We start from the raw sequence: 17,543 nt of genomic DNA, 5'->3' as shown, positions 1-17,543 counted from the left end.
CGTTTATTTAGAACTTTCTTTTTTTTTTTTTTTTTTTTTTTTGAGACGGAGTCTGGCTCTGTCGCCCAGGCTGGAGTGCAGTGGCCGGATCTCAGCTCACTGCAAGCTCCGCCTCCCGGGTTTACGCCATTCTCCTGCCTCAGCCTCCCGAGTAGCTGGGACTACAGGTGCCGCCACCACGCCCGGCTAGTTTTTTTTTGTATTTTTTAGTAGAGACGGGGTTTCACCGTGTTAGCCAGGATGGTCTCGATCTCCTGACCTCGTGATCCGCCCGTCTCGGCCTCCCAAAGTGCTGGGATTACAGGCTTGAGCCACCGCGCCCGGTTTATTTAGAACTTTCTAGGAAAAGAGCAGTAAAGGAGCAGTAACTTCCGGGTCACTGCCATGGAAAGGGGAGTTAACTTCTGGGTCATTGCCATGGAAAGGGGAAGTAACTTCGGGGTCATTGCCATGGAAAGGGGAAGTAACTTCGGGGTCATTGCCATGGCATTTATAAACTGTCATGGCACTGGTGAGGGTGTTCTATACCAATGAGCAATGAGAGCAGATAGGGATCACTTTTGTCTTCATCTGGTCATTCCTGCTGGTTTTTTTTTTTTTTTTCCTTTTTTAAAATTTTATCCTGTCTGAACTTGTTTTGGTCAGCAGGGTCGTGACCAGAAAACACGCCTTGCCAGTCTCCTACCTGACCTTTATAAAACATTGCCTAGATAATCATGAAAAGTCGTTTGGACTAGTTGTCCATATAACACAGAGAGAGAGGCCTGCCCTTCCTACCACTGGGGCCTCCCGCCTGCTCCCTGCGATTGGACATGTTTCTATCCAACTAACTGAGGTCTGACATCATCCTATGGAGTTGACCTGAACTGTCTGTCTTTTCCTCAGAGCAAGGAGTGTTGCAGGGGCCCAGGTGTCACCATTTTGTTATTATAGGCCAACCCCTCCAGGCTGCTTGTAGAACCATCTGAGGCACAATTACTGATCAAGTTCATGTCTATCCAGGTAAACCTAAGATGAGTAAAACGATCTATCCGTCCATTCACTAAGGTCATATGAACTGTCCACTCATCCCCTGAGGTCTTATGAATGTTTTTTCTTTTAGAGACAGGGTCTTGCTCTGTCACCCAGGCTGGTGTGATCATAGCTCACTGCAGCCAAGAACTCCTGGGCTCAAGCAACTGTTGTGCCTCAGTCTCCTGAGTAGTTGAGGCTATAGGTGCACATTACCACACCCAGCTAATTAAAAACTTTTTTTTGTAGAGATAGAGTCTCGCTATATTGCCCAGTCTGGTCTCAAACTCCTGGCCTCAAGCAATCCTGTTGCCTCAGCCTCCAAAGTGCTGCAGTGCCTGGTCCCTGTGAATTTCTTTTTTTTTTTTTTTTTGAGATGAAGTCTTACTCTGTTGCCCAGGCTGGAGTGCAGTGGCGCCATCTCAGCTCACTGCAACCTCCACTTCCTGGGTTCAAGTAATTCTCCTGCCTCAGCCTTTTGAGTAGCTGGGATTACAGGCATGTGCCACGAGGCCTGGCTAATTTTTGTTTTTTTAGTAGTGACAGAGTTTTGCCATGTTAGCCGGGTTGGTCTCGAACTCCTGACCTCAGGTGATCTGCCCGCCATGGCCTCCCAAAGTGGGTTAGGTTTAGATTTCTATGTGTAGAAATTGTATAAATAGGTTAATAGTGTTATGAAAACATATTTTCATTCTTTTTTATTGTGGTTAAGTACATAAAATATAAAATTTACAGTTAGTGACATTTAGTACATTCACGATGTACAACCACCACCACTATTAATCCAGGACATTTTTATTACCCCAAAAGGAAGCCTTGTACACATTAGCGATCACTCCCCACTCCCCCCGATCCCCAGCTTCTGGCAATTACTAATCTGCTTTCTGTCTCTATAGATTCACCTATTCTGTATTTCATATAAATGGAAGCATAATTCAGCCACAAAACATCGAATGGAATATTTCAGCCCTTTGTGGCTGAATTATTTCACTTAGCCTCATGTTTCCAAAGTTCATCCATGTTCAGTATTTTATTCCTTTTTATGACTGAATATTTATTGTTATGAATATGTCACAAATTACTTCTCCAATTTACTAGTTTTGTCTGTTGGGTTGGTTGTTTCCAGTTAGATGCTGTTATAAAAAAAATGTTTCCATGAACACATATATATAGACGCACATATATAGAGTCTAAATCACTATATATATCATATATATTGCAGATATGCATAAGGTTTTTTTTTTTTTTTTTTTTTTTTGAGACAGAGTCTCGCTCAGTTGCCCGGGCTAGAGTGCCGTGGCTCGATCTCTGCTCACTGCAAGCTCCGCCTCCTGAGTTCACACCATTCTCCTGCCTCAGCCTCCCGAGTAGCTGGGACCACAGGCGCCCGCCACCACGCGCAGCTAATTGTTTTGCATTTTTTTAGTAGAGACGGGGTTTCACTGTGTTAGTCAGGATGGTCACGATCTCCTGACCTCGTGATCCACCCGCCTCGGCCTCCCAAAGTGCTGGATTACAGGTGTGAGCCACTGCGCCTGGCCTGCATGGGTTTCTTTAGTGCGTATACTCAGGAGTGAAATTTCTGCGCATTAGATATGCATATCTTGGCCAGGTGCAGTGGTTCACGCCTGTAATCCTAGCACTTTGGGAGGGAGAGGCGAGTGGATCACCTGAGGTCAGGAGTTCAAGACTAGCCTGGCCAACATGGTGAAACCCTATTTCTATTAAAAACACAAAACATTAACCGGGTGTGGTGGCAGATGAGATAACTCAGAAACAGCCAGTCAAATACCACATGTTCTGTCTTATAAATGGGAGCTAAACAGTGGGTACAAACAGGCATAGAGTGAAATAATAGACACCGGAGACTCCAGAAGGTGGAAGCATGAGAGGGGGGTGAGGTGAAGGAGGAAAAATGACCTATTGGGTACAGTGCACACTACTTGGGTGATGGATACAGTAAAAAGCCCAGAGTTTGCCACCACACAACATATCCCTGTAAGAAACCTGCACTTGCACTCCCTAAGACCATTTTGAAAACACATGAAGATTTTCTGGTTATTATGATTTCTAGCTTAATTACATTGTGGTCAGACAACATACTCTATATATTCCAACCTGGAAATGTGTTGAGACTTGCTTCGTACCTCAATAACAGGTTCATGTTTGTAAATGCTGTGTGTGGTTTTTAAATTGAGGTAAAGTTTTTATTGAGGTATGCACAGTGTGGCATTACAATTCAATGGGTTTTGGCAAATGCATACACTCATGTAATCCTCACTCCTGTAAAGTTAAGGAAAATTTCCATCACCCGAGAAAGTTCTTTTATGCTTCTTCCCAATCTGTTTTGTTTCTGTTTTTGTTTTTGAGATGGAGTCTCACTCTTTTGCTCAGACTGCAGTGCAGTGGTGTGATCTCAGCTCACTGCAACCTCTGCCTCCTGGGTTCAAGCAAGCTTCCTGCCTCAGCCTCCAGAGTAGCTGGAATTACAGGCGCTCACCAACACATCCATCTAAATTTTTTTTTTTTTTTTTTTGAGATAGAGTCTTGCTCTGTCACTCAGGCTGGAGTGCAGTGGTGTGATCTTGGCTCACTGCAACCTCCATCTCTGGGGTTCAAGTGATTCTCCTGCCTCAGCCTCCCAAGTAGCTGGGATTATAGGCACCTGCAACCGTGCCTGGCTAATTTTTGTATTTTTAGTAGAGACAGGGTTTCACCATGTTGGCCAGGCTGGTCTCGAACTCCTGACCTCAAGTGATCTGCCCACCTTGTCCTCCCAAAGTGCTGGGATTACAGGTGAGCCACCGCACCTGACCCCAATCTGTTTCTATACCTACTCCCCTCTCCCATCCCAGCAACCAGGCAACATTGATTAATTTTGCCTGTTCTAGAATTTCATATAAATGTAATCATATAGTGTATCATATTTTGTGTCTAGCTTCTTTCACTCAGAATAATGATTTTTTTTTTTTTCTTGAGACAGAGTCTCGCTCAGTTGCCCAGGCTGGAGTGCAGTGGTGTGATCTCGGCTCACTGCAAGCTCCGCCTCCGGGTTTATGCCATTCTCCTGCCTCAGCCTCCTGAGTAGCTGGGACTACAGGCGCCTGCCACCTCGCCCGGCTAGTTTTTTTGTATTTTTTAGTAGAGACAAGGTTTCACCATGTTAGCCAGGATGGTCTCGATCTTCTGACCTCGTGATCTGCCTGTCTCGGCCTCCCAAAGTGCTGGGATTACAGGTTTAAGCCACTGCGCTCGGCCAGAATAATGATTTTGAGATGCATGTATGTTGTTGCTTATATCAATAGTTTATTTCTTTCTGGTGCAGAGTAGCAATCCATGGTATGGATATATCACAGTTTGCCTATCCACTCACTTACTGATAGACATTTGCTTCATTTCCCATTTCATTATTATGAATAAAACTACTATAAACATTCTTAGGGAAGTCTTTTTATGGCTATTACATAAATACTATGAGTAGAATTGCTAGCCATCATGTGGATCTATGCTTACCTTTCTAAGAATTTACCAAGCTGTTTTCCAAAGTGGTTGTACCATTTTACCCCCTACCCCCAGCATTGTAGGAGAGTTACAGCTACTATAGATATAACCGAGACTTGATGCTGTTATTCTTTTCAATTTTAGCCATCTGGCAGCTGTATGTCTTTTGAAATGATTCTATATTTTTCAGGTACTGGGTGCAACTTTCCATATCTGACCAGAATGTGCTAATTGTATTGTTCAAATTATCTATATACCTATCCAGTCTCCCATCTCCTTGCCCCTCAGTTGCCCCATTCTGGCCCTCAACCTCCCCTCTTTCTGCTCCTTGGTCTCTGTAGCTGTCACTCACAGTAACCCTCTCCACGATTCTTCCCACCAGACTCCAGCTGCAGCAGCCAAGTCCTGAGACAGATGCAAGTTAAAAATTCTTGAAATGCAGTTAAGAAGACAAAAACAAATATAGATCAACTAAAGCTGAATAGTTAAACTAAGCAAGCAAATCTCTACAGTTACCATTTGCTGACTTGACTTTTCAGAAACTGGACAACATCCATGGCACTGGTTTCTCTTAACTACCCAGGGAATGGCCCCTCCCTCTGAAACCCTGTGGCCCTCCTGGTCAAAGCTCCCATTTCCCAAATAGGGAAACTGAGACCCATGGAGGAAAAGCCATTTGCTGGAATCTCTTGAATGGAAGGGGAAGCAAGGAGGACACTACAAACAGAACCTGCGCTTCTCTTAGACTTTATTTCTGGATCTGGGGAAAGGCACAAAAAATGAAAAACCAACTCTAACACTGGTAAGGTTGGGTCAACATCTTGCCACAAGGGGGCACTGTGTACAGGGAGAGTCTAGGTGGCTTTGGAAGGCTGGATCTGAGGGAGGAGGGCCTGGAGCCTGGACCTCTGGGTCTGGGGAAGGAGGGGTTGGGTGCCTGGACCTCTGAGTCTGAGGGAGGAGGGATTGGGGGTCTGGAGCCCTGGGTCTGAGGGAGAAGTGGCTGGACTCCTGGGTCTGAAGGAGGAGGGGCTGGGGGTCTGGACTTCTGGCTCTGAGGGAGGAGGGGCTGGACTCCTGGGTCTGAGGGAGGAGGGGCTGGACTCCTGGGTCTGAGGGAGGAGGGGCTGGTGGCCTGGATCCCTGGGTCTGAGGGAGGAGGGGCTGGTGGCCTGGACTCCTGGGCCTGAGGGAGGAGGGGCTGGAAACAGAGATTCCTGAATTTCTTCCTCAGGATGTATTTGGGAGTCAATTTCATGGGTTCCCAGTACCCATAGTTAACTGGCCTGGACGGTTTTCTCTATCCACTCAGTGAATTTGCAGAGGTTGGTGTAGACGCTTGGCACGCCAACTTGGCCACACTGGCCTTGTCCAAAAGACACAAGGCCCTGCAAGTACCCGTTGCAGATCAGGGGCCCCCCAGAGTCACCCTGTTGTGAAGAGAGGGAGAGTCAGAATCCGAAACACAGAGAGGTGGAAATGGATGTGGGATCAGAGAGGAACTCAATGAGACTGAGAAACAAAGACAGAACCATCATCAACCACAACATAGCCCAGCAACGTATCTGTTGGAAGTCCCATTGCAGATCCCTGACCTCATCTAATCCTGCTTCCCGATGTCCTATGTCCTGAATGCTGGCTGCTTCTCTTGGGCTTGTTGTCTGTCTGTTTCTGTCTTTCCTTCTTTGTCTCCTTCGTGGCTTGTCTGTCTCAGTGTCTCTGCATCTCTTTGTAAAGTCGTTTTTTTTTTTTTGAGACACAGTCTCACTCTGTTGCCCAGGCTGGAGTGTAGTAGTGCGATCTTGACTCACTGCAACCTCTGCCTCCCATATTCAAGTGATTCTCCTGCCTCAGCCTCCCAAGTAGCTGGAATTACAGGTGCCTGCCACCACACCCAGCTAACTTTTGTATTTTTAGTAGAGATGGGATAGCACCATGTTGGTCAGGCTGGTCTTGAACTCCTTACCTCAAGTGATCTGCCTGCCTCGCCTCCCAAAGTGCTGGGCTTACAGGCGTGAGCCACCATACCCAGCCTCTTTGTAGAGTCTTGATTTTTCCTATTTCTCTTCGTGTTTCATCTCTGTGAGTCTGTGTCACTGTTTGCCTCTGGGTACACAGCTGACCCTTGAACAACTCTGGTTTGAACTGCACAAGTCCACTTGGATTTTTTTCAATAAATATATTAGAAACATTTTAGGAGAGTTGCAACAATTTTAAAAAATTCACAGATGAACTGTGCAGCTTGGAAATATAAAAAAATTCCAACAAAGGTATATCATGAATGCATAAAACATATGCATAAATTGACCATTTATGTTATTGGTAAGGCACCCCGTCAACAGTAAGCTATTTTTTTTTTTTTTTTTTTTTTGAAACGGAGTCTGGCTCTGTCTCCCAGGGTGGAGTGCAGTGGTGGGATCTTGGCTCACTGCAAGCTCCGCCTCCCGGGTTCACACCATTCTCCTGCCTCAGCCTCCGGAGTAGCTGGGACTACAGGCGCCCGCCGACACGCCTGGTTAATTTTTTGCATTTTTAGTAGAGACCGGGTTTCACCATGTTAGCCAGGATGGTCTTGATCTCCTGACCTCGTGATCCGCCCGCCTCGGCCTCCCAAAGTGCTGGGATTACAGGCGTGAGCCACCGTGCCCGGCCCTCAGTAGGCTATTTCTAGTCACGTTTTTGGGGAGTCAAAAGTTATACAAGGATCTTCTGTTGGGTGGAGGTCAGCACCCCCAGGCCCCATGCTGTTGGGAGGTCACTCGCATTTCTATGTGTGTGTTTTTCTGCCTCCCCGTGTGTCTATTTCTGTTTTTCTCTTCCTTTGCTTCTCTTTATTCCTATGTTTATTTCTGTTTCTCCCAGTTTCTCTCTCCAGTTGTCACTGTCTCCCTGTGTGTCTCTCCATCTCTGCATCTCTCCATGTAGCCCTGTGTATCTCTGTCTCCCCCTTCTGCACCCTTCCCTGAGTCGCCTGCCCTCCCCTTTCCCATGTCTCACGTAGCAGGAGTCCTTCCGGTCTTGACCTCCACCGGCGCAGAACATGCTGGGGTGGTACAGCGGGTCATAGAGCTCACTGCAGACCTCCTCAGACACCACCGACAAGTTCACGCACTGCAGCACGGTGGGCGTTCTGCCTGGGACGCAGAGCTCTGGGTCAGCCCCCGCGACTGGGCAGAGGACCCCTTGAAGAAGGCAGACACACCCCCCCGAGCTCACCGTTCGCCAGCAGACCCCAGCCAGAAACGAGGCAAGAGTCCCCCGCGGTAGGGCACCGCGAAGCAACGCTGATGTTCCGGATGGTGGCAGACTCGGACACAGCTTCGTCCAACTTGATGAGCATGAGGTCGTTGGCCAGCAAGGGTCTGTTGTACTCTGGGTGCTGCACCGAGTAGCTGGCCTCCACCATCCGGCTGCCTGGCTCTTGGTCGGCCTCAAGACTGTGCAGGCCCAGCCCGATGGTGTAGGACCTGAGGGCCACGGACGGCAGGTCAGTTTTGTGGCAACTGCATCCTTATCTCCATTCTCATCTTCAACCCCATTCCCATCCCCATTCCCTAACCCCAACCCCACCCTCTTCGCTAAACACCCTACGGGCTACTTAACCATGGTCTCAAATCCTCATTCACAAAAATTCAGGGACAGGAACTTGCCTTAGTTCACTAGAGACTCAGCACTGGGCTGAGATTTCAACCCAGGGCTCTCTGAATCCTTCCAAAGCAAGGTTCCCACCTCCCAGCCCTTCCCTCGGGGCTCCCCGGATCCAGGCTAATTCCGTCCTTCTCCCAGAGCCTTCACCGCTGCTTCCCCCGAGCACCCCAGGATGAACCTGATACTAGGCCCCTGCCTTCAGCCAAAGTAACATCCAGGCCCTGCCCCCGGACCCAGGCCCTGCCCACTCGCCCTACCTCTGCACTCACTTCTGGAAACAGTGTGCGGCTGACAGCACCCACTGCGGATGCACCAGGACGCCCGAGCAGAACAATTCGTTTTCCATCATCAGTGCCGCCTGCCAGGGCTGCGAGTGCGGGATGCAGTCCTCGCCGTTTATGATTCGACTGCTGCTACCAGAGACGAGCGATCCTGAGGGCGGAGTCAGGGCTGGGGACTGGTCTAGGAGGCGGGCCCAGGGCTCCTGGGGGTGGGCTTACCGAGCAGGGGCGTGGTCAGAGGTTCAGGAGCAGTCGGGGCTCCGCGGGGTGGAGTCAGGGCTGGGAGCTGGCTCAGGAGGTGGGCCCAGGGCTTTTGGGGGTGGGGTTACGGAGTAGGGGCGCGATCAGGGCTTCAGGAGCTGTCAGGACTCTTGGGGGCCGAGTCAGGGCTGGGAACGAGCGCAGGGGGCGGACCCAGGGCTTCTGGGGGTGGGGTTATGGTGCAGGGGGCATGATCAGAGCTTCAAGGGCTGGTCCAGGGTATTGGCCTAGGGCTCCCAGGGGCGGTGATCATGGTGCGGGAGCCTGGTCAGGGTTTCAGGGCTTCTGGGAGGGAAGTCAGGGCATGGGGGTGGGCTGAGAAGTCGGGATTAGTGCTCCTAGGGTTGGGGTTACAGCGCAGGGGCGCCGTCACGGCTTCAAGAGCCGGGTTATGGATAGGGGCATTCTCAGAAGGTGGGACCGGGTCTCCTGGGGTGGAGTCAGGGCTCTGGGGTGGGCTCTGGAGGTGATACTGGTGCCATCGCGGTGCAAAGCCACGGTCAGGGGTTCAACAGGGGAGTCTAGGCTCATAGCGGTGGGATCGGGTCCTTTGGCCTGGATTAAAGCTCAGGGGGTGGAGTTATTGCTGGGAGCAAAGATCGGGTCACTTCTCTGCACAGACTGATGCTCAGAGTCCTGCACCGAGTCAGTCCTATCCTCTCCCAGCCTTACCCACAGTCACACCCAGCCACGAGCCCATTCACACCAAAACACCATTATAATAGTCCTGTGAGGTGAGTTCCTTGGGGATGGGAGAGGGGGATCTCAGGACTGAAGACCCAGGAAGTAGGCACAGATGCCCAGCAATGGATTATTCCCCAGGAAGCACAATCTCCTGCACCCTCGGCTTCCCCTGTCCCTACCTCATCATTACACTGTTGTCACTCCACCAGATATTCAGAGGCACAAACTGTCAGTGTCCCACAGGTCCAACCACACACCCAGGCACACTGCCACACACAATTCCGGGGGACAGCCATGGGGGGCGGATCACATGGTACCGTCTCACAGCCAGCTTTGCAGTCATGAGCAGGAGGACACTGAATCACGCCCGAACATCAACAAACACTGTGCCCCCAAGCACAGTCACACACACATGCATACTCAGATACCTGTGGCACCGAGGATGAGGTACCCCAGGAGCCAGCCCCGGGGGCTTCCTGCTGTGGTCATCACGTCAGCACCTGGGGATGAGGACTGAGACTTAGCCCTATCTGGGGGTCTTCAGTCCAAGTCTCTCCATCCCTCTCTTTCTCCCTCCCTTTCTTCCCTCTGGGATGTTATTAGGTAGGCTAGAGTCTAGACCATCTACCCCCACTCCCATTCATGGACCCAGAACCTAGAGAGACAGATTTAGAGACTGAAAGAGAAAAAGAGAGAGAGATGGGAAAAGAGAGAGAGAGAGAGAACTAGGTAGAAAGGAAAGTCTAGAGAGAGCATCTAGCCGTCTACGAGTGGGGAGAGATGGTGTCCAGCCATCCACGAACAAGCACAGAGGGAAGACACACAGAGAATCAGAGCCGGAGAGACAGAGCGTTTGAGAGATACCCTCAGAGACAGTCTGAGAGTTAGACACGGAGATATAGATTCAGAGAGACAGAGAGGCTAAGGGAGACCCAGAGAGAGAGACAGAGAAAGAGATGGACTCCTAACTAGCGACAGGGAGGGATCTGTGTGGGGAGACGTGGAGATAGGAGGCACAGAGGCTGAGAATCCAGCGACATGGAGCTGGAGGGAGACTCGGATCACGAAGACTGCAGGCTTTTAGTGGGGAACCACCAGGCCTCTTACCTGCCACCTCTGGGCTCCTGGATTCCGCTGCTGGGCTGAGCTCCAGCCTGCTGCCTCCCGCAGGGGCCTCCTTGGGGCTTATAAGCATCCTCAGTCTGGGCTGGCCTGCCCCCCAGGGGATGCATTCCAGGGGTCAGGTGCTGTGAGCTTCCAGCTCAACTCTCTCAGGCTGCCTCAACTCTGACCAGGCAGTGGTTGGGGGCCCAGATGGGGCTGGCAGCAGGCGCCAGGGGCCCAGGGCCCAGAGAGGAGACCCCTCCCCAGATCCTAGACTCCACTCTCCCTTTTCTTTCTCTCTCTCTCGTTCTATCTCTTTTCATGTTCTTATTCTCTCTCACGAGATACTTCGCTCTCACCTGTATCTCTCATTGTCTCTTTCTCTTCTTTCTTTCTCTCATTCTCTCTCTCTCGTGTTTTCTTTCATTTCCTCTCATTCTTTCCTGTTCTCTCTCATGTTCTTTCTGTTTCTAAATTCAATCTCTCTCTCTCCCCTCCTTCATCCCTCTCTTGCTGTGCTTCTCCAGCAAATTACCCCGGGATCGAATCCAGCCTACATCACACACTATTTTTGGAACCTTGGGCAAGTGACTGCACCCTGGTGAGCCTGTTTTCCAACCGTAAAACTAGAGTGACCATGATGCCCCATTTCCCAGGTGGATTCAAAGAGGTCATTCAGGGAAAGGCACACGGCGCCAGGTGCATCGTAGGCTTGTGGTGAGTGGGAGAAGTAAAAAGCCTCGCTCAGTGAAAAGCAGCTGAGCGCCTACCACGCTCCCAGCTCTGCGGCAGGTGCTGGGGCCACAGGAGGAACCATCAAAGCCCTCGCCACTGGGGATCGCGTCCTACCGCGGGGCACAGACAATAAAGGAAAACTGCAGGGACCATAAGGTGGTGAGTCTTTCTGCTGTGTCGGGGAGTCTCAGAGCAGGGGAACATTTAAGCTGAGAACCCAGTGGAGAGGAGGAGCGGGGTCCACGCAGCAGGGGAGGTTGTGCGGTGCAGGGAAGAACTTGACTCCAGCCAGAGGAGGGCGGGACGGGCAGGAGGGCAGACCAGGAACCCAGTCGGCCTGCAGGCCTCTGGCTCTCTGTCTGTCTCTGTCTCTCTGTCTGTGGCCCTGTTTACCTACCAGGGTTAAGGAGTTTGGGTTTTACTTAAGTGCAATGGATTTTAAGCACGAGGATGGAGTGACATCATCTTATTTACTTTTTAAAAACTTCCAGGGTGGAGAGTGATGGTGGGGGTGGGGCGGGGGGCGGTGGCAACGGCCCAGGTGGGAGGAGACCCGGTCAAGGGAGAAGAGAGGTGAAGGGACGCGGGGTCCCCTCTGCATGTGGAGTCAAGTTACTGCCCGATGGATGAAAAGTAGGGGGTCAGGAGCAGAGGAGCCAAGGACGGCGTGGAGGCTTGGTCCCTTGGCTTGCGCCCTAGGGAGCTTGTGGAGACGCACAGGTGCGGGAAGGGGGTAGGGCGCGCGAGGGTGCGGTAGACCGCGGAGGGTGCACGGAGGGGCAGACCGAGGTCAGGACTGCCGAGAAACAGTGGGGACTCATTAGGGGAGAGGTGGCGTTTACAGCCACGAGGCCGGATGAGATCACCCAAGGAGTGGGTGGGTGTAGACCGCAGCGCCGGCACGAGTGAGGGGCGGTGCCCGCAGATGACCGCGATGAGACAGAAATGTCTCTGTGTCTCTCCGTCTCTCCTAGGCCCCGTCTCTGTCTCTGTAACATTCATTCTTTCTCCTTCCTTCCTTCTTTCCCCCACACCCCACCGCGTGTCTCTGTCTCTGTAACATTCATTCTTTCTCCTTCCTTCCTTCTTTCCCCCACACCCCACCCCGTGTCTCTGTCTCTCTAACATTCATTCTTTCTCCTTCCTTCCTTCTTTCCCCCACACCCCACCGCGTGTCTCTGTCTCTGTAACATTCATTCTTTCTCCTTCCTTCCTTCTTTCCCCCACACCCCACCCCGTGTCTCTGTCTCTCTAACATTCATTCTTTCTCCTTCCTTCCTTCTTTCCCCCACACCCCACCCCGTGTCTCTGTCTCTCTAACATTCATTCTTTCTCCTTCCTTCCTTCTTTCCCCCACACCCCACCCCGTGTCTCTGTCTCTCTAACATTCATTCTTTCTCCTTCCTTCCTTCTTTCCCCCACACCCCACCCCGTGTCTCTGTCTCTCTAACATTCATTCTTTCTCCTTCCTTCCTTCTTTCCCCCACACCCCACCGCGTGTCTCTGTCTCTCTTCTCTCTGGCTCTCTTTTCCTCTGTCTCTCTGGTCCCATCTCTGTCTCTGTCTCGCCCTTGTCTCTGTTCCTCTCACCTGCCAGGCTGGGAACATCCCAAGTGAGACCCTCCCCCAACTCTGTCCTGGGCCTGTGCGCCCCCAAATAACTCTGGGCAGGACAGGACATAGGCTGGGGCCACAGAATAGGAAGCCTTGGCAGGTGTCTGTCTCTCTTTTCCCCTGTCCCTGTCCCTTTCTCTCTCTGACCCCATCTCTCTTGCTCTCCCTCTGACCTCTGTCTGTGACCCTCCGATCTCTGTCTGTGTCTCTCCGCCCCGTGTGTCTCTCTTTCCTCCTGTCTCTGTCTCCCCTCGCCTTCTCTCTCTGTCTGTGGCTCCACACCTGCCTCTCTGTCCATCTTTCTCTGTGTCTCTCTCTCCTCCCGTCTCTGTCTCTCCTTGATTGTCTCTGTCTCTCTGTCTGTGGCTCTGCACCTGTGTCTCTGTCCAACTTTCTCTGTCTCCCCTTCCCTCCTGTCTTCTCTCATGTCGCTCCGTCTTTGTTTTCCATGTGCTTCCAACACTTTTCCCTTCACTGTCTTCATCCTGTCTCAACTCAAATGTTATTTCTTCAGAGGCCTTCCCTGAGCCCTTCCCCAGTCTGATTCAGGGTCTTCACTCCCCTATTTGTTTTTTCATCTTATAGCATCCTACACGCTCCTTTACAGCATTTGGTACAGTGTATACACGTATTATTGTGTGTTTCTTTTTCTTTTTTGTTTGTTTGAGATGGAGTCTCACTGTGTTACCCAGGCTGGAGTACAGTGGTGTGTGCGATCTCAGCTCACTGCAACCTCCGCCCCCCAGGTTCAAGCGATTCTCCTGCCTCAGCCTCCTGAGTAACTGGGATTATAGGTGCCCGCCACCAGGTCTGGCTAATTTCTGTGTTTTTAGTAGAGATGCGATTTCACCGTGTTGGCCAGGCTGGTCTCAAAGGCCTGACTTCAGGTGATCCGCCCACCTTGGCCTCCCAAAGTGCTGGGATTACAGGCGAGAGCCACCGCTCCCGGCTTGTGTGTTTTGTTTTTCTAGTAGCTGTTTCTTTCACTAGTGTGGGAGCCCCTTGGGGACAGGGCTGGTGTCTGCTGTGTTCACTGATGAAAGCTATTCACTGCAGATGTGTTGAGTGGATGGCTAAAGGGAGATACAAAGACAGAGAGACAGACAGGAGAGAAAGAGACAAAGGCTGATATAGAGAGAGAAAATAACAACAGACTGTAATGGTAGCTTACTATTAATTAACCTTTAGAATATGTTAAACTAATTGTAAGGAGGTCAAGGACTTACCATATGTCTGGCCCTCTTTTAAGTATTTTAAATGCAATAACACATGTATTCCTCAAAAAAATATAAGTAGATGCTGCTATGAGCTTTGTTTGACAGATGAGGAAACTGAGGCACAGAGAGGGTAAGTAGTTTACCTCAGTCACAGAAAGACTGAGGCCAAAAGAGAAGAACAGACAGAGGTGAGTAGATGGAGAATAGGAGAGAGCTGGGAACACATTGAGAGATGTGGCCAAAAAGAGAGGAAGACACTGAAAGAGAGACACATTTCAGGAACTAGGAATAATCATCATTTTAAAAATAATAAAATATTGGGACGGGCGCGGTGGCTCACGCCTGCAATCCCAGCACTTTGGGAGGTCGAGGTGGGTGGATCACCTGAGGTCAGGAGTTTGAGACCAGCCTGGCCAACATGGCAAAACCCCATCTCTACTAAAAATATGAAAATTACCTGGGTGTGGTGGCGGGTGCCTGTAATCCCAGCTACTTTGGAGGCTGAGGCAGGACAGTTAATTGAACCTGGGAGGCAGAGGTTGCAGTGAGTGGAGATCGTGCCATTGCACTCCAGCCTAGGCAACAAGAGTGACACTCCAGCTCAGAAAACAAACAAACAAATAATAATAATAATGATAAAATATCTAACATTTATATATCACCTCTCTTCTAGTTGTCATGGTAGTAGTTTTATACAAGTTAACTTGTTTTAATTTTCATAACTCCCTGAAGTACTCACCTTTATTCCCAATGTGATGAAAGAGGAAATGAAGGCACAGAGAAGTCAAGCTACTTATTGGAGGTCACACAGCAAAGCAGCCATGTACCTGGGCTGCCTGATCTCAGAGCCCATATCTTGAACTCTCTGTATGCCACCTCTCTCTGTAAGTCAGGAAACAGAAGCTGAAGCCGAAGGACAGGTGGGCCTTCCTGAAGATACACAGGTCATAGGGGCCCACCCTGGCCCACTGTTTGTCACCTGAGTCATCTGAGTTCACCCCCACCTGCAGATGAGATGCAGTCTCAGCCAGAGAAGCCAGGGAGCCTTGCTGGGGAGGGGAGGGAATGCGGCGGCAGACGGGGCCACCTGGCCCTCCCAGAGAGCCCACTCTTACTGTGTAACTGGAAGAACAAGCCTTTCTGCCTCCCATCCCCCTGAGCGCTGGCTGAGCCAGAAGAGGGATGAATCTCTGGCTGCAGTGGAGTTGCTGCACTAAGGCCCCAAGGCAGCCCCGGCCGTCTCTGCTGGGGTGCCCAGTGCAGCCCTTAGGGACCTGACCCCTGAGTTTTCCTCGGTAACCTCAGGGAACTCCTGTAGGCTTGATCTGAACAAAGCTCAAGGGTGGAAGGAAGGCACCACCCTTGCTTTTTTTTTTTTTTTTTTGAGATGGAGTCTCGCTCTGTCGCCCAGGCTGGAGTGCAGTGGCGTGACCTCGGCTCACTGCAACCTCCACCTCCTCAGTTCAAGCAATTCCCCTGCCTCAACCTCCCGAATAGTGGGGATTACAGGCACACGCCACCACGCCCGGCCCATCCTTGCCTTTTATTCAATAACATAAGGCTACCTTGGGGTAGATTATAGTACACAAGAAAAGTCTTTTCCTTCCTTAGTATGGACAATGGGACATTCAGTAGGAAGAGAACTCACAGGTCCTGGTGTGAGTGACTCCTTTTCCTGCTCCTGTTTTGGAAGAGAGAGGCTGGGACTGAGTGGTGCAATCCTGGGGTCCCCTCCAGAAGTGGGGAGGATGGAGAGAGGGACTTTGGGAGAAGGAGAGATGGCGCTCACTCCAGCGTGAGGGAGGTGCGGGGAGGCAGAGAGAACACAGCCTGTTTGCCAGCAAGATGGGAGGATGGCTGTGGGTTGGGGGGACCACTCTGGGGAGGATCTCCCAGCCTCTCTGCAGCTGCAAGTAGAAGAACCCCAGTAAATAATAAAGGAGGGCTGGGCACAGTGGTTCACGCCTGTAATCCCAGCACTTTGGGAGGCTGAGGCAGACGGATCACTTGAGCTCAGGAGTTCGAGGCCAGCCTAGGCAACATAGCAAGACCCCGTCACTACTAAAAATAAAAAAAATTAGCCAGGCATAGCGCGACACACCTGTAGTACCAGCAACTCGGGAGGCTAAGCCAGGAGGAGGATCACTTGAGCCTAGGAGTTCAAGGCTGCAGTGAGCCAAGATCACACCACTGCACTCCAGCCTGTGAGACCAAAAACAGACAAACAAGGCTGGGCGTGTTGGCTCACGCCTGTAACCCCAGCACTTTGGGAGGCCGAGGCAGATGGATCACCTGAGGTCAGGAGTTCAGGACCAGCCTGGTCAACATGTCAAAACCCCGTCGCTATTAAAAACACAAAAAATTAGCCGGGCGTGGTGGCGCACACCTGTAATCTCAGCTACTTGGGAGGCTGAGGCAGGGGAATCACTTGAACCTGGGAGGTGGAGATTGCAGTGAGCCGAGATCGTGCCACTGCACTCCAGCCTGGCGACAGAGTGAGACTCTGTTTCTCACATACACACTCACAAAAAAAAAAAAAAAAAAAAATTACCCCAAAACCCCACAAAAGCAAAAGGAGCAGAAGTTATTATAGTGACCTCATTGACCAAAGGCCTAGGCATCCCCCATCTTTCTAGCACCAACCAAGCTGAGTCATCAGATGTCACTCTATGGAGGATGGAGGATGGTGGGATCCCAAAGTAGCTGTGACATTTCTTGCCAGGAAGATGGGGACAGGGCAGTGGACCTGGAGCAGACTGAAATCAATTAAGATCTGATTGTGCAGGCCATAGTGGGCAGGTGTCGTCAAAGGACTGGCTTTTAAATTTTATTGAGTTTTTTTTTTTTTTTTTTTTTTTTTTTTGAGATGGAGTCTTCCTCTGTCGCCCAGGTTAGAGTGCAGTGGTGTGATCTCGGCTCACTGCAACCTCCATCTGCTGGATTCAAGAGATTCTCCTGCCTCAGCTTCCCGAGTAGCTGGGAATACAGGCACACGCCAACCACGCCCGGCTAACTTTTAGTAGAGACAGGGTTTCGCCATAGTGGCCAGGCTGATCTCGAACTCCTGACCTCAAATGATCTGCCCACCTTGGCCTCCCACAGTGCTGGGATTACAGGCATGAGCCACCATGCCTGGCCTTATTTAGTTTTAATTAATTTAAATGTAAACACCGACACTTGTTGCAGTTACTGGGAGAGTTTTAACTAAGTATGTTTGGAACAACCTGGGTGCATGAATCATCTTTTTCAACTCTAAACTTTCTGGGCTCTGAATGCAGATCAAATATTTCTGAAAAAAACTTAGCATCCAAATTGCGGTGTGCTGTGTGAATAAATATATACCCTGGATTTCGAAGAACTGGTGTGGAATAAAGAATGTAAATTCTCTTACTGATTTTTTTACATTGGCGACGTGGAAATGACAAGTTTGGATATATCAAGTTTAATATGTTACTACGATTAATTTTACCTGTTTCTTTTTCCTTTT

At 50.4% G+C, this 17,543-nt stretch overlaps 1 protein-coding gene across 1 annotated transcript; it reads right to left on the bottom strand.

Annotated features, from left to right (window-relative positions):
• Positions 1-5,241: 5,241 nt before the first annotated feature.
• KLK4 (kallikrein related peptidase 4) lies at positions 5,242-9,979 on the bottom strand. Its single transcript, XM_007997710.3, has 5 exons — positions 9,815-9,979; positions 8,430-8,592; positions 7,729-7,979; positions 7,510-7,646; positions 5,242-5,942 (listed from the first exon to the last, which is right to left on the bottom strand). Exons 1-5 carry the CDS (start codon positions 9,873-9,875, stop codon positions 5,790-5,792), a joined length of 765 nt encoding a protein of 254 aa, XP_007995901.2. The 5' UTR covers positions 9,876-9,979; the 3' UTR covers positions 5,242-5,789.
• Between the last annotated feature and the right edge of the window lie 7,564 nt (positions 9,980-17,543).

Source organism: Chlorocebus sabaeus, chromosome 6 (genome assembly GCF_047675955.1).
Source record: "Chlorocebus sabaeus isolate Y175 chromosome 6, mChlSab1.0.hap1, whole genome shotgun sequence".
Taxonomy (NCBI): Eukaryota; Metazoa; Chordata; class Mammalia; order Primates; family Cercopithecidae; genus Chlorocebus; species Chlorocebus sabaeus.
Note: the sequence above shows the minus strand (reverse complement) of the source record. Positions and strands in the feature narration are given on the sequence as shown.

Bases quoted from the DNA above. Each gene is read 5' to 3' on its own strand.
- KLK4 (XM_007997710.3), bottom strand. From the start codon at position 9,875: ATGACCACAGCAGGAAGCCCCCGGGGCTGGCTCCTGGGGTACCTCATC. The intron at 7,647-7,728 runs GTGAGCTCGGGG...TCTGCGTCCCAG, and splicing joins CTGGGGTCTGCTGGCGAACG to GCAGAACGCCCACCGTGCTG. The intron at 5,943-7,509 runs GTGAGACATGGG...TCTTCACAACAG, and splicing joins ACCGGAAGGACTCCTGCTAC to GGTGACTCTGGGGGGCCCCT.